Consider the following 17,929-nt stretch of genomic DNA (forward strand, 5'->3'; position numbering starts at 1 on the left):
TTTTTTCGCATTGTTTCCTTGGCATAGACCAGAGTATGCAGAATAATTTATTTCCCGTTCTCTTTATTAAAAACATTTATACATTTAAATACCTTTTCCATGTTTCCCTCTTATTTATCTAGACTAAACAAATCTAGTTCCTCAATAGCATTTAGCATTTTCTTCCAGGGATGTTTCTCAACCCTCAGGACAGTCTTGCTCTGGTCAGCTCTTTCCAGCTTTCTCAAACCGTGGTGACCCAAAGTGGGGGTCAGGCTCCCCCTGTCATTCGAGCACTTTGTCTGCAGAAACAGAAGCTTTACAGGCAATAAACCAAATCTGCACACAGACACTTGGGTAGGTTTGTGTCACCTTGCATCTGTTCTGGGCCCCATTTCTGGGCAGGTATTGGAAATCATTGGATTCTGCTGCTCACCCCACCTGATTTCAGAAAGGCAAACCCCAACTGATTGAATTATCAAGAAGATGCTGCTACTCATTTGAGTTGCAAATCTCTGCTACCTCTTTGCCTGTTTTCACTTCCACAGATTTTGGGACAACTCTTACAGCCTTAACTTCTGTACCAATCTCACCTATTTTAAAGATTTGGCAGTTCTGTCTGGGAAGAAGTATGACAAATCACATGTTTTGAGGAAAAAGTAAAATTAAAAGCAACAGTCTCCTGAATGCCTTCTGTGCTGTTTCAGCTTTCAGTTTCACAATGAGCTTGCTTAGCTGGTATAAAGGCTGGGTGCCTTTCCCACAGTTGCAGAGGTAACACCATCAGAGAAGTGCTGTAAGTACCATGTCAAGCGTGTAGGTATGATCTTATGAGGAGGCTTATTTGTTTTCTGTCCTGTTCACTGAAAGTCAACAGTGTTGTGTCTTGAAGGGCTGAATGAAGCTGCCTGTGGCAAAACTTACAGTCTGTCAAAAGAGTTTACATTTTAAAGTAGCTTGGTACAACACGATGCTTAAAATAACAGATAATAGGGAGTTACACAGCCTGGAAGCTTTCATGTGAGTCTAAATCAGATTTTGCTTCTTTTTGGTACTTTGGTGAGGTGTGAGGGCTGTGATAGGGAAGGTGTAGCACACATAGAGCTGCATGGCATGGTTCTCCTCGCATTCAGGCTGTCAGGGACAAACAATGGCAGTGCAGCAAAGACAGGCTGTGCTGTCATGGTGGTGTCCTCTGCACCCACCAAAACTCATACTTATGGGCAGCATTTATAGTAGATAAAGCATTCAGTTTCAATCCTAGCTGCCGTGCTGTTATCAGTCATTGCACCCCAGTGGAGAGGAATGGGGAGAAGCTGAAATGAACCTCTTAGTAAAACATGAAAACTGTCTTGCAGGTCTGATTTGGAAGAAACTCCAAGTTTTGTTGATACAACCATAACTAACTTTGAACAAGTGTGTGACATCTCACTGTTCTCAAGCCACTGGAGCTGGAAGAGCAGCTAGGAGGCTGTCTTTTGTCTTTAAATTAGACAAAAAAAAATTAGAAATGCATATTTTTCTCAGTATGTTACTGGCACTCAAATGTAACTGTGTGTCCATTTCCTGTTTTCCAGATAAACACTAATGTGCTAGTTGCATTTTTTCTTAAAAATTGAAGGAGGGCATCATAAAACTAAGCTGTTACTTTGTCACCAAAATATACATAAGGTTTTCATTTTCTGAACATAAATGTGAAGATAAAGGAGATAGGAGATTTTGGTCAAAACCTGGTGAACTTTTGGACTATCTGGTTTAAAAAAAAAAAGTAATCTGATCAGAGAAATTGTTGAATCAGTTTAAGTTTAATCTTGGGCCATGAATCTGGTTTCAGTTCCATTAGTTAGTTCCCTAACTAGTTCCTTTGTTAATTTGATTGGCACCTGAGTTACATTACTGTGAGATCAAAATCAATTTATTTACCTTTGAGAAACAGGATAGTCATTACAGAAAATGCAGAATTGTATCTATTAAAACTACTCTATGCTTTGCTTTGAGTACAAGCGAATGTAACAGGTTTCTGCAGGTGTTTCTGAAGGGTTAGCAGAATATCCTTTCTCCCATGCTCAGAAGGAATGGACTTAATCATGGTGTGTGGGTCTCCCAGTGCTGCAGGACATTTAATATGCTCAGAAAGGTGTCTGTTCTGTGGTGAAAGCCAAGTCTGCTTTTCCAGTCAGTACCTATAATGCAGTGAGAGAGAGTTAATAACCATTTCATTAGCGCTGCAGAAACCTTTTGCATCTCTCCAGAGAAGAAGCAACTTTTTCTTCTGTGAGTGGCTGAAGTGTTACCTTTGGAAATTTTCACTCTTGGGATCCAAATGCTTGCTTACATTCATAACCTGTACCACCCAATTCGTCTCCAGAGAAGCAAAAGTAGGTTTGACGAGCTGGATTTGGGTTTGCAATTGTTTCTGGTTTTGTTTAAGATTCAAAGTCTGTAGATGCACACAATACTCAAGGAAAATCATTATCTAATGGGAGCAGTGGGAACTATGAAGTCTTAAGGAAAACCTTAGAAGGGGTCATACACAGACTCCCTAGGGCTGTGCAGGGTTGGCACGGCCAGGTACCTCATCCCGTATGTGTGAGGACTCTGCCTCTCCCAGTTCTAAACACGAAGGTCTGTGTACTGACACCACTCCTCCTGCTACACCTACAGATCTAGGTAGAAATGATCAGCTTGAGAAGAGAAGTGTTTTCTGTTACAGAAAGTGATTTAGTACAGTGTTTGCTCTATGCTGTAATGCTCTCGTCCATGTACAGAATGTCAGTGTGAGTCTTCACTTGATATTGTTAGCTTGCTTGTGCTTTGTTCAGAGGATGCAAAGACTCAAAGGTCAATGATGAGTGGTTCTGAAAAACCAAGTGGTGACTCTGTCTTCCACAAATCACAGAACAATGGGGATTGGAAGGGGTCTCTGGAGATCTTCTAGTCCAAGCCCCTGCTAAAAGCAAGCTCTTCCATTTGAGTTTTTTCACGAGCTCCTTGCTTACCCATATGGGTCTCCTGCCACCTTTGCCTGATTTCTTACTCTTAGGCAATCTTGAGCTTCGAAAAAGCGGTGCTTAAATGTCAACCAACTCTCCTGTGCCACCAATGCTTTAATCCATGGGATATGTCCAAGCCCTTGAAAAGATCAAAGTTGGCTCTCCTGAAGCCCGTGGCTGCAGTTGTACTTATTACCTCATTTGTAGAGAAGTCACAGTTCATGCCTTTTTAAAGTACTTCCCACATTGTCTTACAGGTTTTTTTTCGTTCATTCTTCACCCCTTTCTCTATAAGAATTTCATTTCAACATTATGAAAAAGACTTATTAGTTTATGTTTATAATTTTTTTTCAAATGTTCTTTAATGTAAGACAAAATTTGATTGAATTATTGCTGTGGCTTAGGCAGCAGAGAGGATACAGACATATGGAAGAGGGGAAGAGGCATGCAGAATTTCCAAATCTGTTTATCCACAGTAAGGACCTTTTATTTGTAATTTGGGACTAGAGTAAACAAGATCTTTTTCAATGCTCTAAGGACTTTAGCAGATGGCAATGTAAGCAACCAACTGGACAGTAAATTTGTGTGCAGTTTTCAACACCACTACCAAGGCGCATTTCTTCCCAGTAAAGACATTGAGAAAGGAGGTTGACTAGCATCTGTAAGAATCAAGTCACTTGGTCTAAATGTCTTATTATTTTCATTTAGGGCTTTGTTTAGGAGGTTTAATACATAGCTCTTGGTTCCCCATTTGGTCTATAAATCTACAGCAAATGCTAGATTTTACTGGCAGTAATTTCATCTAGAAACCTTAGTGTCATTTTTTTCTGATTTACATCAGAAAATATACTCCTGATCCACAGCAGCACAAATGGAGCTCAGCAGTGTTTCTGTACCCCATAAATCAGAGGTGTTCAGGATAACCACACATCAGAGCAGAGGCCTGTGCAGCCACACATAGGCTCTGGGTTGCCTTTGAGCCTCTATAGCTCACCCATTAACTGTGCAATCTGGAAAACAAGAGGTGTTAATCCATGGCTACTAGTCAAAACTAGCTGAAATGCTGCTGGTCACTGGGCTTTGGTTCCTATCTGAATATTCCTTAAAAAACCTACTGAGCACATCTGGTAGTCATGGCCATGGATGGGGAACCTTACCAAGCTCTAAGTCTTCTGCAGGAGGAGTTTTTGTCATCTGTGGCTGGGTTAATTGAAAATTCCCAAATCCTATTGGTTATAGAAAGGGGCTTTCATGTGAATGTGAAATTGTCTATAAATAGTTGTACACACACATGTACATGCATTTACACTTTTTTATATAATTACAGCATACTTTTAATGAGTAAGAATGTGGGCTGCTTAAAAACTGTCTTTATAGATAATTAGTCCCAAAGGTCTTAAACTGGTTAACCATCAAGGCATACTGCAAAAGACCTCTCTTTGGTAAGGGCTTTTTGAAGGAGCTGAATGTACAACCTCTCTGAAGGGAGGAGAGGATGAAAAGAGTTTATGTGCTTGGTTGACATAGCTCTTTTTTGATATGATTATTTTAAAACCGACAGGTTATTTTTGTCCTTCTAATGATGAATTAAAGCATCCAGACACTTCTGCATGCATCTTGCTGTATTACTGATATAAAAATCAATATATACAAATGCTCTGCTCTTGTTTTTCTTTGAAATCTTGCTAGTTTTTTTTTTTTTTTTTTTTTTTTTAAAAAGATGGATTTTTCAGACAGCACAATGAATCATCAGTGAAGTGAAAACACTGGGCAAATTCTCTTTTGTTTAAGAGAATGGCCTGTACACAGTTCAGGCCAGCACATTTTTCATGGGATGCAAGGGAGCAGTTCAAAGAATTGGCAAGGAGTGGGTCCTGCATATTCATGAGGCTGGGCAAGGAGGTGAAGGTACAGGAGAAGGCAGAAAAGCAATGTGAGGATAGAGTGGAATGCGGAGTGAGTTACCACGGTATCCTATTTTACTGCTGTTTGACGTAAAGCTCCTTTGCTTTTACACAACCACTGGAATTGAATGGAAGCAGTGCAGGGAGTAAATAATGAATGTGTCTTTTACATGCTAACAGAGGAGAATCTGCACCTCATCACAGAGATAATGTGCCCCTCTGTTCTCCCCCCAGTCTCCAGCCTACGTTCCAGAAGTCAGTCAAGATCTTATCCAACAAACAGAGGAAAAACTCGAAAACAGTCCCTGCAAAGAGCTATTCTCTCACTGTACAAAGTAAGTATAACTTGATATCCAAAGACCACATGGCTGCAGTCAGCAGCTTGTAAAGACTGTCAGGTAAAAAGAGATTTCGATTTGAAATCAGGGCATGTACCTTCAGCTTACATTCATAATCTTAGAGGCGTAACTGACAAGCAGTGAAGTCATTTCATCCCAACAAAATATAATAAATATTTCCATGCCATTATATACACTACACACAAGCACTTAGTGTTTTAGGTATTTGACAGAGCGTTCTAGCCAAGTGAACCAGCCATGGATTTCATGCTGCGTGAAAAGAGCTACAATGCTAATATATCCAAAGAAAACATCTCTGTTTCATAGTGAATAAAAATTAAGTGGCTATACAGACCATTTAGACAGAGGAATGTGCAAACTTGCTCTGCATAGCTTTTCCAGAAAATCTTCAGCAGCAGAAAGGGGCTTTTTTAAAGCTTTCTGTCTGTCTGTGGAGTTCAAATGAACGTGCATTATTTCATCCTTTGTCTGGGAAAAGGCTTATCAGGTTTTGTAGTGGTGAGGCAATTTGCACTATTATGTTCTAAAGCTCCAGGTATGCAGTCTGCAGTTGCAAATACTGACCTGAGTATGTTGATAGCAGTGATCTTAAACCAACAGAAATATGAAAAGGAGGGATCATCACAAGCTGGCCCATGTGGTTTCTGGCTGAGCACAGTTTGTTTTCCCTGGATGATGTAATGGGGATTTGTAAAATTCGCTCTGCTGTCATTCATTGTTTTGACTCATTTCATTGACCTTTTCTGTTTCCAGTTATTCTTTGCATTGGTAGGAGATGTGGGTTATTTCTGGCCTTCTCTTATAACATAACTAGTTTACTTGCATTGGCCCAATGTCCATGTTGAGATGCTAGCATAACTTACACCAGTTGTGTGTGCCAGTCACAATGGCAAAGGCAGAGCTGTGCTTGACATAGAAAACCCTGATGTCCGTTTCCATTTCTGAAATCGATTTGAAAGCTGACAGTTTACTGTAAAATGCACTTTGTTGTTGCCAAAGAGGGGAACTAAAAGCAAACAAGTGCTGAAAAGCAGCTATTGTTCTCTGAAATACGTGAAGCTTTTAATTAACTGAATGAAATGGGCTAACATTGAGCTCCACTTCATTCGGGCTCTTATTCACATAAGTCATCCCTTCTTCTGAAGCAAAACTGATCAATTAGCCAGCTTAGAGACTTTGTACATAAATATGCTGATTGTTTTAAGTGGACTGAAATGAGCTCAGAAGGAAGTCTTAAAAATTCGCTGTTGGCATTTACTAAACATACAGAATAATGTTAATTTTGGAAGTGCTCACAGCCAGACTGAAAAAGGGAGCACACAAATATGAAACTTAGTCCCGTTGGAACAGGAATGGGGATGAATTTCAGACATGTTGCTTTAGATAAGATCAGTCTGTAGAAGAAATGTGTGTATAGCTGTATGTGCTGTTTCGATCTTCAGTATTTTGACTTTTTTCTCCTACCTTCCCCCAGTTTCCACAATAATTGTCAGTTTGAATTTGAAATTTTTTTAAAGCTCATTAAGGCTAGGTGATCTTTTTATTTGTAAGCTTGAATTTTCAGAAAAAAATTCAAATAGCTGAGAAATTCCAAAAACGGAGGAATAGTGGTTCATAAATGGAAGGGATCTGAGCTGCATTATTCTTCCTGAATTGTTTGCTCATGTCTAGAACCACTCGAGGAAGAGCCGGTTTATTAATTTGCAAACCAGAGTAGTTCTTCAGAGAGGATTTCATCCTCCAGCAAAAGCTAAGGAAGTGTCTATATACACTTACGTACCGGCACCACTGCCAGCAGAGGCAGATGCAGTAGCCTCAGTAATCCAAGAACCAAAACCAAAATCCTCCAGTGAACAGCATGACAGCCTCCATCTCAGCAGCTCTCTCAGCTCAGCCCGAGTTTTCTTAGCTCTAAACCTTTGGCCTTCCTTAGGGAATGTCTGTTGGTCTTTGGCTGCTTGTTGCCTGTCGTAAGTAACGTTTTTATCGGTAACATTTGCAGATTGTCCTTTCCGTGAAGACTTTGCTGTCATAATGTGAGGACCCAATTCTTATTATTGATCCAGAAACATATTCAGATCCCTATTCAGACTCTCTTTCCTCCATTTTATTCTATGAGGCACATTGCTATTAGGAAAAAGCTTTTGACTTTAATCAGTTACCAGTTCTTCTGTATAACAGGAGTTGAGACAGATTTTATTTTTTGCTCAAAATAATGGCCCTAATGTTCTCTTCTGAACAAAATGGGTTTCATCAGAAATTTCTAACCCAGATCCATCTCCCAAAGTTTTGGAGCTCTTCTGCTGTGGGTGTTGTATTAAGATGGTCTTAGTTTACTAAGAAAAGCAAATATACTTGTTTATGTCTAACAGCCTTTGTAAAAATCCATTTAAGCCAGTGGGAGAATCCTTGTTAATTTTCAGCAAGCATAACAAGTACATATTACTTACTAGGCAGCTGGTATTAGGTCTTCTGTTATGAAACACAATAAGCATATCAATTTGTTCCTAGGTTGAAACCATGAGTAAAATAAAGTAGTAATTAAATAGACATCAAATGTCCTTATCGTTCAAGAAGTCAGGATTTTCTCCTCTTGTTTCATTTCTCTTTTGCTCCAAGTTCAGGATTTTAAAATGTTTATATATCCTTTTCATCTGAGATAGATCTGTCCTTGACCACCTCAGTGGGGAACCATTCCAAGAATACCTGAACAGCATGTACTTTGACAGGTTTCTCCAGTGGAAGTGGTTGGAAAGGTAAGTGTCACAATTTATTTTTTTAAATAAAAACGAATACAAAATATTTATTTCAGTTTCCATGGAAAGGCTGTAGAATATAATCTCAATCTAACAGCTGACGTGGTACCGGTTTGCTCCTTTTGCTTTTGAGGTAAATAGTTTGGCCTTCCTTCAGCATTACTAGTGTCTCCTCCCAATATCTGCCATTTATGGCCTTCTCTGTGCAGCAATTCTCTACTTCTTTCCACTGTTGTCATTTGAAAAGATTCATCAAGGCTCATTCCCCCTTTCCCTGAGCTGTACTCCAGGGAAATTCTCCCAGAGAGGTCCAGGAAGGCTTTTCTAATTTTAGCATTTGCTTGCAGCTGTTCATTGTTAGAAGGTTCAAGACGAAGTAATGGTTTAGCCACAGGAAGATGCCACATAGAAAAGTTATTGTTATGCTGGCTTTGGATTCAATTTAAACACAAACTGTGTCTCAAGATGTGATCATCCAACAAGCACAACTTGTGACTGGGTTATGTATAATCCTTGATCCTTGAGGTCCCTTCCAACCCTAGCCATTCTATGATTCTGTGATTCTCCTGGAAGCAGCTTGGGCACTTTCTTTGCTCAGCATGCTTGTGCATGCCCGGTGAATAGGACAAAACTTGTAGCCCATAAAAGATAGGAATCCAAGCCTCCTCAGTGATCCGAAAAACCTCTGTGGCCAATTTCATTGTGGGCCCTGTCAGAGTGAGCTATTTGTTGCACAGCAAAAGGGCACATTGCACTTGTTTATGACCTACCTTCATGCATCTATACTGCTAAATGTAAGCTACACATCCAATCTCTGGCTTTTACATTTGCAAACGCTGTGCCCAAGAAAGACTGAAACAGATGCTGCTTGCTAGGGAAGCAAATAATAAAAGAGAAATCTCTCCCAGAACACCAGGGAGGCTGTTTTGGCTTCTAAAGCTACAGTGTTCTGCCATTTAATGGTATTAAGTATGATATTAGGTATGTTTAAAATATGTTCAACGTTTGTTGTCTTTCTGCTTAGCAGAATATGGTGACTATTTGTCTAAACCAGTTATCGCAATTATGAAAACGCTGTAAAACAGACAAAAAAGCAGCATGTAGGTCCTCGCACCATATTTATTGGCTGGACCTCTAAGGACACATTTAATAACCAAGCAGCCTTAGTGGGTATTTATTTGCAGGGAAGGGACCTTTGCCTCTTCCATGCTGGAGAGTGCTGGAGAGTACCCAGCAGATGAACACTGCTGGCTAACAGTGACCTTGAGTTGAGAGGCACCAGTTTCCACAAATGGCATTAATTACGGCCGATCAGTTAGGGCCAGACCCTTGAGTGGTGTGCATAAGCGTAAGAGCTCAGGGATTAAAGGAGCTGTGCCAGTAACTCTCCCTGGAAAGTTACAAAGCTGCTGCACAAGAGGGAAGGGAAGTGGTGGGCAGAGGGGAGAGCTGTTTCATGCCAAGACATGCTCCACATGCCATCTCGACTAAATCCAGAATTTACCCTTCCATTTCAGTTGAAAAACATCAGATGATTCATCTCTAGCCATGCTATTTCCTAGCCATTTTCTCATTTAAGATAAGGAATTTTCTCAAATACTTTGAGGATTTTTTTTTTTCCATTATCCCAACAAATGTGAGAAGCTACTGGCCGTGCCTATCCAGCTTAAGAAGCCGGGAGAACTGTTTTTTTTAGGATTAGCCAAGAGATGTTAGTGATTGGAATCTGCTGGCTCAAACAGAGAGTCACACAGTCCATTTACTCCAGGGACATTGCTGAGCACGTAGTTATCACTGCTAATTGTTGCTTTTAACCCCAATAGCATTCTCAGCGTTTTCTTAGAAGCCTGAAAATAGCATCTTCTAGTTTTGGCCATTTGCATGCTTTTCTTCACCTACTTATAAAAAACAATAGCAAACATAAATGAAACAATTTGCTTTAATGTTTATTCTTTATTGTCATCGACCCCATCACTGCGCTGCTGGAACAGCCACGTTATTGTGCTCCCTCTGCCGGCTGGCTGCCCGCCAAAGGAAAACAACGCTGCTATGCGGTTCTGATGAATGTTCATATTGATTGCCAGTGTAATTTTAAAATTTCAGTGATAGACTGGTAGACACAAAATCAGATGTCTCAGAATCCAGAGTACTTTCTCTGTCACACTGTAGAACTTCGATGATAGCCAATGTGGTGGAAGTAAGATTTAGGGCTGCAGCCCTTTAGGAAGAGCAGAATTTTGTGGGAATCCTGTAAGATCTTGTGGTGGCTGTGTTTGTACAATTACATAGATACTTATTTAACCCTTAATTTGGCCTTTAAATTGCTACTGAATATACACACAATTTAACTCACTAGAGGGAGAAGAAAAAAAAGAAGAGTCTGCTAATTTGCTTAAAAATGGAACCAGGAGACTGTCTTGTCAGGTGAATGGTCTCAGCTAATCTGTTTCACATGCCCCCCAAAAGGAAAGAGATGCTTTTCCTCCTTTTTTGCCCAGTGCTGTGGTCCCAAGAGGCAGGTAATTCCGGTTGGGCCGGAAGGGCTCCCAGCCCTGCTTCCTGCTCCTACCCCTCCTGTGAATGGGATCTGAATCCTCCATTCCAGCTCCCGGGATTGTTTTTTGCTTGTTTCATATTGATTTCCTGTTTTGCTTAAGGTCAAGAAAACATAAGTATTTTCATAGTGATTGAATCTTGGATCTCATTTTCTCAACTTGAAGAACGAGCAAAGTAATTAGATGTTAGCTCAGCATTACCCTTAAAAAAACATACCATGAGATGATCCGCAGGATTCATGTGTTGTTGCAAGCTCTCATGCCTCGTGTCTGCTTAACGAAGGCCAAAGCTATATAATGGAGATTCAGAACCCTCCTCAGTCCTAAGATGCTAGCTGAAATTATACTGATGACTCACTAATGTGTTGTATTTTATTACAGCTTAATATGTTGGAATTGAAAAGTTCAAGCCATACATAGCATTGAAGTAATGTAATTACGTAATTATATATTATATTATACTATATAATTACCTCGAAATAATTTGATTATATAATATTTATCTATTTTGCTTTTCAAAAGTATGCCCTGAAATAAATAAATCACAGAGAGTGCATTAAATGTAGTGTGTCTTTTTTTTTTCCTTTTCTTCCAGGCAACCAGTAACGAAAAACACGTTTAGGCAGTACAGGGTGCTAGGGAAAGGCGGCTTTGGGGAGGTGAGTGGTTCCGAAAGTTTCTGTGCTGAGTGTTTGTTGCTTCTCAGGAACTGCAGTTATAGTATCTAAATGAGACAGAGGCTGATTTTCATTAATTGCTGATAGTTTTGGTTAACCTCTCTGACACAGCAATCTCAAAAGAACACTCTTGAAAATTATTTTGTATTTGACTGTTGCATTCACATTAGAATTAGGGTCACACCCTTATTTGTATTTTACTAAAGGCTTGAGGTCACTGCCTAGGCAGCAGAGTCTAAGGAGGCCAACGCAGGCCTTTGCTGAGCAGATTACCATCTACACAGACAAAAGGAGGTGGGATAGGAAGCAGGCGGAGGAAAGTGAAATAATTAAACCAATATTGCACAGCATGTTTGGAAACAGCAGTCAGTTCCCCAGCTGCCCCCACCTAAGCCTTATTCTCTGCACCACTGTTTCTAACCATAAAAGGACTAAATCAGATCAGATCAGTTGTGAGGAGCAAAGTGCAACCCAGAAGAAGTGTTATCTTTAACTTACCCAGCAACTGTTCTCTTTAATTCTCAGGTCTGCGCTTGCCAGGTTCGAGCAACAGGGAAGATGTACGCCTGCAAAAGATTAGAGAAGAAAAGAATAAAAAAGAGGAAAGGCGAATCCATGGCACTAAATGAAAAGCAGATTTTAGAAAAAGTCAATAGTCAGTTTGTAGTGAGTATTGAACTCTCTCTAGCATGGCTCTGTGCTCACCTGCTGAGCACAGTCTCTTGTTGAATCTGATGCCTCTTCCAACTCCTCGTACAGAAAAGGTGCTGTTTTCTGTAGGAAGCCCATCCTTCCACATTTCACCATGTACACTTCCAGAGTCTCACTTTTATCTGTGATCTGTGGGAAATGCACCAAACGATGTGTGTTTTCTCTACCACGTAATGCTCTTTCCAGCCTTGACTTGCATCAGGCTGAGCTATTTTTGTCCTGTGTGATTACCTGAATTCCCAGGTAATTCAGGTAATGAGACAGGAGCTTGCAAGAGACTTAAGGAGATTCAACCCAAGTCCATCAGAAGAGACTGGCTAGTAGCAGCACCCAGCCAGTGACATGGAGCAGGTCAGCCTGACTCGAGGCTTTCCTGAGTTCGGCCAGTTCTTGTGTCTAAATACTTGCCTTGGATAAAAGAACTGCTGTTGTCTCAGCATCCGTTGTGTTCTTTTTACTTATTTTAGGAAACACTGTGAATACAACAGATGGAAAGGTAATCATGTTTGCTTACCTCTGGCAGAAGCAAAGACAATGGCACATATTTAAAAGGGATGTGTAGATTTTGGCTTGTTTGATCATTGCTGGGGCACCGCCAAAGCCGCACAGGGGTGATGGGGACCTTCCTGCCTCAGTTCGGCCACCGCGGGACTGGGCCTTCCTGGGAACTTACTGTGTTTGTTTGACAGCTATCCAGCAAAACAGTGCAGCTGGAGCTGGAGCTTCCCTTGACTGTTAAGATTTCTGTTACTTTGAAGAATCTGAGCATTAAACTTGGGGGTTTCTGGTGATGAGTTGGCTGGATTCAACAGATTAATTCATGAAGTCCTAACAGCTAATTTTTCTATACTTTTAAAGTATGTGTTTTGTTATTACAATAAGGTCCATATCAATTTCAGGAAGCACTTTTTTTTTCTTTTTCTAGTGAAAATTGTTAATGAAAAGTTAGTGATTTCTTCTTAGCAGATAAATGAACTGTCACAGCTATCTTACAAATGTTTTTTTCTAGGTCAATTTAGCCTATGCCTATGAAACAAAGGATGCACTATGTTTAGTTCTGACCATAATGAATGGAGGTGATCTCAAGTTTCATATCTACAACATGGGAAACCCAGGTTTTGAGGAGGAAAGAGCTTTGTTTTATGCTGCAGAGATTCTTTGTGGTTTAGAAGATCTTCACAGAGAAAACACAGTATACAGGTGAGCATTTTTTTGTAGTCTTAGGAAGACTTTCCCAGGGAGAAAAGAACTGTGCATTCCCCTCTACCCATTGTAGTGCAATAGAGAAAAGGTACCCCAGTGCTTTGATGACACTTCTCAGAGCCATTTACAAATACAATAATAGTGAATCCAGTAATAGTGAAAGCAAGCAGTTCCTTCACTGAACATATCATGTCTAAATTATACAGATCTAACACAGAACTCCCCAAATCCTACATCAGCATCCACTGAGACCAAGCAAAATTAGGAAAGTTCTTTTAAAATGATTGAATTAAGGAATCGAGTTTCTAGTTGATATGAGATGGAGTTCATTCTGTTCAAGTCTCTGTTTTAATCAGTTAGATTATGTTGCATAAGAGCTGTGGTGCATCAGATAGGGAAAAAAACACCTTTCCTAAAATGGAGCATCTTAGGACATTTTAGGGTGAAGGGTGACTTCAGAGAGAGTTCTTGTGGCTCCACAGGGATGGTTTTCTTCAGTAAACAGTCAGCATAGTTGTAAACACCATTTAATGTCTGTATTTGCTATCCTAGCTTGTGAAATCATTAAAGCCATCATTCACAGCAGAAGAGGTACTGTAAATTGATGAGAGCATCCAAGGGCAATGATTAATAGATAATAGTAGGGTTTTGATTTTTTTTTTGAAAAACAAAGCCACGCTTCAAATCATTGATATGCCGATGTATAATAAGCACTGTGCATATGCTTGTATATGGAGAAATTAGAATATTGTTCTTTGGAGGATTTCTCTGAGAAGCTGCCACTCTGTTGCCTTGTTGTGACTCAGATTTTGCTATCTCGCATTAGGAGAGCAGGCATCGATAATACACTGATCTGCATGGCACTGTCCCAGAAGATTTTTTCAAGGAAAAACAATGGGATTAAGTGTTTAAAGTCAATTGAAAAAAAAACAGATCTTAACTGATGTGTCTGGCCTTCTTTTCTTTAAAATATACCCTACACATTCAGAAGTTTTTAGGAAGTGCTATAGTTTTTCTTTAAGAAAAAAAAACCCAACCCTTAAATCACATAGCATAAGATATCATCGTATTGATGAAAAGGACAGATAAATTCATAATGTGGCTGGTAAAATGCCATGCTAATGCCACTTTCTAATAAACAAAGTTATATGTGGTCTACTAAAATACTATGGGCTTTGAGAGAAATGGCATCCTACCTCCTTAAGCAGTTGTTTCACATTATTCTTAAAAGACCTGCTAGTTCACAGTTTGGATGGGACATTCATTTTGGTGATTAATGATAGGTATCTTTGAAGGTGGCATTTTCTGGTCGCATTTCAGAAGCATCCGCAGAGACGCCTAATTTGTAATCCTACAAAGTGTTTTGGGACCTGTGAGAAGTGCTATACAGGTCAAAAAAAAATTAGCAACTACGTGCTACAGCTTTCTCAAGGTGGATAATTCATAGCAAAACTTATTCCTCAGATTTAATTTCATTTTCTGTGAACAAAATGCTTCTGAGTAAATCACAGCATTCCAAAATAACCTTCCCATCTCCCGGACCAGTGACGCACGCTGTGGATGTGACCCGAGAGAACAACCAGGCCCTGTTTCAGGATCAGTGTCAGATGAAAAATCAGAATTCCCTTGCCAAATGAGGAGCTTACGTTACATTTCTAAACTGCATCATGTTAGTAAAGGTCAGTGGGTTGACTGTTCATGGAAAGCAGACAAGAAAACCTTCTGGTTCTCCTCGAATTATTTATATATAACTACATATATTATAGCAGTGCCTGCAAGTTCCAATCTGCATCAAGATCACTCTGTCCTAGCATTACACAAATATACAGCAAAGCCTTGTCCACCATGATTAATTGTAGTGTTTATGCTGTCCCGCAGAGCAGAACAACGTACCACAGCCTTTCCGCGTGGGCGCAGTGCCAGCAGTTTGTGTTCCAGCATGTTTAGGCAAGGCGAGCTTAGGTTTCTGAAGCTGCACCGTTGGGAAGTATCCTTACGTATAACACATAGCACGGAGGAGTTTGAATTCTAGACATTTCAGTACAAAAATCACATTCCTCCTTGACGCTTTCAAGAGTTAGCTGTGCTAAGGGAGCTGTCCCTGATCCTGAAGAAATGGAGATCTGAAAACAGAAATGATAACTGATGTCTTCAGGAAAGGAAGGATTGCCTTAATTGCCCTAAATCACAAAGGACTATAAAAGCTGCACTGCTGTTCTCAGAGTCTTCATGGAGTCTCTCATTTTCTCAATCAAAGAAAACATATTTTCATAAATAGCATGCAACATTCTTTTCATTTAGCTACAGCTTTAGATGGGACTAATAACGGCTGGAGCAGAAGATGACGTAACTATGAAGTCTAAGTTCTTCAAGAAGATTGTTCTAAGGGTTTCAGAATACATTTTAGAAAGTAACCGTGAAATGCCCTTGTCCGTGTTGCTTCAGAACTGGAATACTGCTGATAGGCAGGGAAAGCCCACAGCAATATGGTAAAGAAAATCACAGATTCTCCTCTGAATTCAGTTGCCCTTCACATATTTTACTTGGCAAGTAAAGTTTACTTGGCAAGTAAGCTTGGTACCATTGAGCACCCAGTGGAATTCATCTTGAGAGGTCAAGAGGGTCTGAAGCTAGCAAGAAGAGGAAACTGTTCACAGTATTCTATGTTCTTGCTTGAAAAAATAAATAAAAACAAGATCAGTTTTGAGATGCCACTGTCAGCATTGTCAAAACTATTGAACACCACTCTCCATCAGAGGAAAACTCAAGGCACTGAAGCAGCACAGTTCAAAAGGCAGGGAGGACTCCTGCCCAGGCTCTCGTGTTGTGCGGATTTCTTTTGCTCCTTGAAAAGGACTGCGTCTTGCTGGGAAGCTAAGAGAATCAAGCTGCTTCACAAATGCAAGGAGGCCTTAAAAAAAAAAAAAGAGACCAAACACTTCTTGGATTTGGACCAGACTAACACTGAGAGGAGGCAAACGTGTAAAAGACTGGACATAAAGCTGTAAGCTGCAGCAGTGTGCTTCTCCTTGATTTGCCCAGGCGTGCCGATGCCTTCTTCAGGCTCCCCCAGTTCCCAGCTGTGCTTCAGCCCTGCCATGCATGGGTCGGGGAGCAACTGCTGGATTCCTACTTCAAAAGTGGCCCCTTGCTTCCAGGAGTGGCAGAGATGGAGCATTACTGGCATGGACAGTGTCTAGAAGTAGCACCAGGTGGAATGGGCTTGATTCAGGCAAACCCTTTGGAAGAATGACTGCCAACGCTCTGCTACATATATGAAAATAGAGGGTTTTTTTCAGAAGTTCTTAACTTGGCTGCATTTGGGATTTTTTTTTTCCAGCAGGAGCAGTAAAAGGCACATCTTTGACATCAGAGTGACCACCTTGCCAGTCCTCATGGCGCTGCTCCAAACCACAAAGGCACCAGAGTTTCACAAATGTTTGCAAGAAGAATTTTGATCTGGGCACAGCGCTCCCCTCTGCCCCTCATTTTCCAAAGTGGCTGAAACTATCACACCTGTGCACAAGTGTGTGTACATTCACGTAGTTGGCCTGAGTCTGATGCCAGGCACAGAAAATTTAGCCCAACAAATCACTTTTTCCATTTTCTTGAGCAAATAAAGTATTTCAGAATTTAACAAAAAGATTTTATAAAAGGATTTGTTAGAGATTTAACACCACACAGGACTATAAGGCTTGGTTTACAGGCTTTTCTGCTCTAGATGGATGACTCCATTATACTGGATTGCAAACTAAAAGCCTGGCTTAGTGGAAAAATGTAACTCCAGCTTGGAAAACGACATATGGTTTCAGTCTCTCTGTGAAATGAGTTGAGGAAAGTTGTATTGGTTTCATGAGTTCCTTACTGTTTGAGTTGACACTCAATTGGTTTATTACTAGTCATAAATGCACTCACACGCTGTTGTATGCTTATGTTATCAAAACCAGCTTCATCCAAATAACTGCTATCTTTCATTTTCAGAGATTTGAAGCCAGAAAATATCCTGCTAGATGATTATGGTAAGTATCAGAGGTTTACAACAATTCTTCCACAGGATTATTTTGTAAAATAGATTAAGTTAGTTTCAGGATACGTATTGCACAGAGATAAATAATGCTCTGAAGTAAATAAGAGGCTCAGCGTATTCTAATACTGCATATTGGGGTGGGCAGAATGCTAGGACTCATGCTGTACAGCAGGGTGTGTTCTAGGGAATGTGACTTTGCTGGTAGTGCCTGCCTTTTTTCCATTGTTTTTCCATCCTTATTGTTACAAGGCTAACATAACACGAACAACACTGTCATTTCTAAATCTGTGCTCCCCACTCCATTTCAAAAGTACTTTCATCCTTTACTGAGTCAACTCTCATTTTACACAAAGCCAGGTGCTCATTTGTTGCTGAGGGCAGTGATAATCAGATCTTATGCTGAATTATAGACCAGATGTAGCCCCTTCAGCCATCAAAGAGTTTCAGAACTATGTCAGCCCATCCATCCACTGTGATCAGTTCAAGATACTTCCCTGCAGTGTGCTACCCATTGTCTTTTTCTGGTTTGTTTTAAAGTATATAACGCAATCCACTCTAGTCCATAGCCTCACTGTTAAACTTTCACTGCATTATATCACACTCAGTAATTCCTTTATTTATCAGTGAAACTGCTCCAATTCTTGTGTGTTCATTTCCTGAACAGTAAATTGCAAGAGTATTGTAATGACAGCAGTTGTGTTTTTGAGCTAATTTGGAGTCATATTATTATATCTGCTTTTGTGTTGTTTTGTTTTGTTTTTCCCT

General features: G+C 40.2%; 1 protein-coding gene across 2 annotated transcripts in view; it reads left to right on the top strand.

Annotated features, from left to right (window-relative positions):
- Positions 1 to 17,929, top strand: part of GRK5 (G protein-coupled receptor kinase 5) — a 161,406-nt gene that overhangs the window by 126,093 nt on the left and 17,384 nt on the right. Inside the window, exons 5-10 of one of the 2 annotated variants that reach the window (XM_042863942.1) lie at positions 5,111 to 5,211; positions 7,899 to 7,991; positions 11,142 to 11,205; positions 11,749 to 11,889; positions 12,944 to 13,134; positions 17,119 to 17,156. In XM_042863942.1, the coding sequence (XP_042719876.1) occupies positions 5,111 to 5,211; positions 7,899 to 7,991; positions 11,142 to 11,205; positions 11,749 to 11,889; positions 12,944 to 13,134; positions 17,119 to 17,156 (628 nt within the window). Of the gene's footprint in view, positions 1 to 5,110; positions 5,212 to 7,894; positions 7,992 to 11,141; positions 11,206 to 11,748; positions 11,890 to 12,943; positions 13,135 to 17,118; positions 17,157 to 17,929 lie in introns of those variants that run through there. The other variant, XM_042863943.1, reaches the window with a different exon arrangement.

Source organism: Lagopus leucura, unplaced genomic scaffold (genome assembly GCF_019238085.1).
Source record: "Lagopus leucura isolate 7727_CA_CO unplaced genomic scaffold, USGS_WTPT01 Super-Scaffold_741, whole genome shotgun sequence".
NCBI classification, from domain to species: Eukaryota; Metazoa; Chordata; class Aves; order Galliformes; family Phasianidae; genus Lagopus; species Lagopus leucura.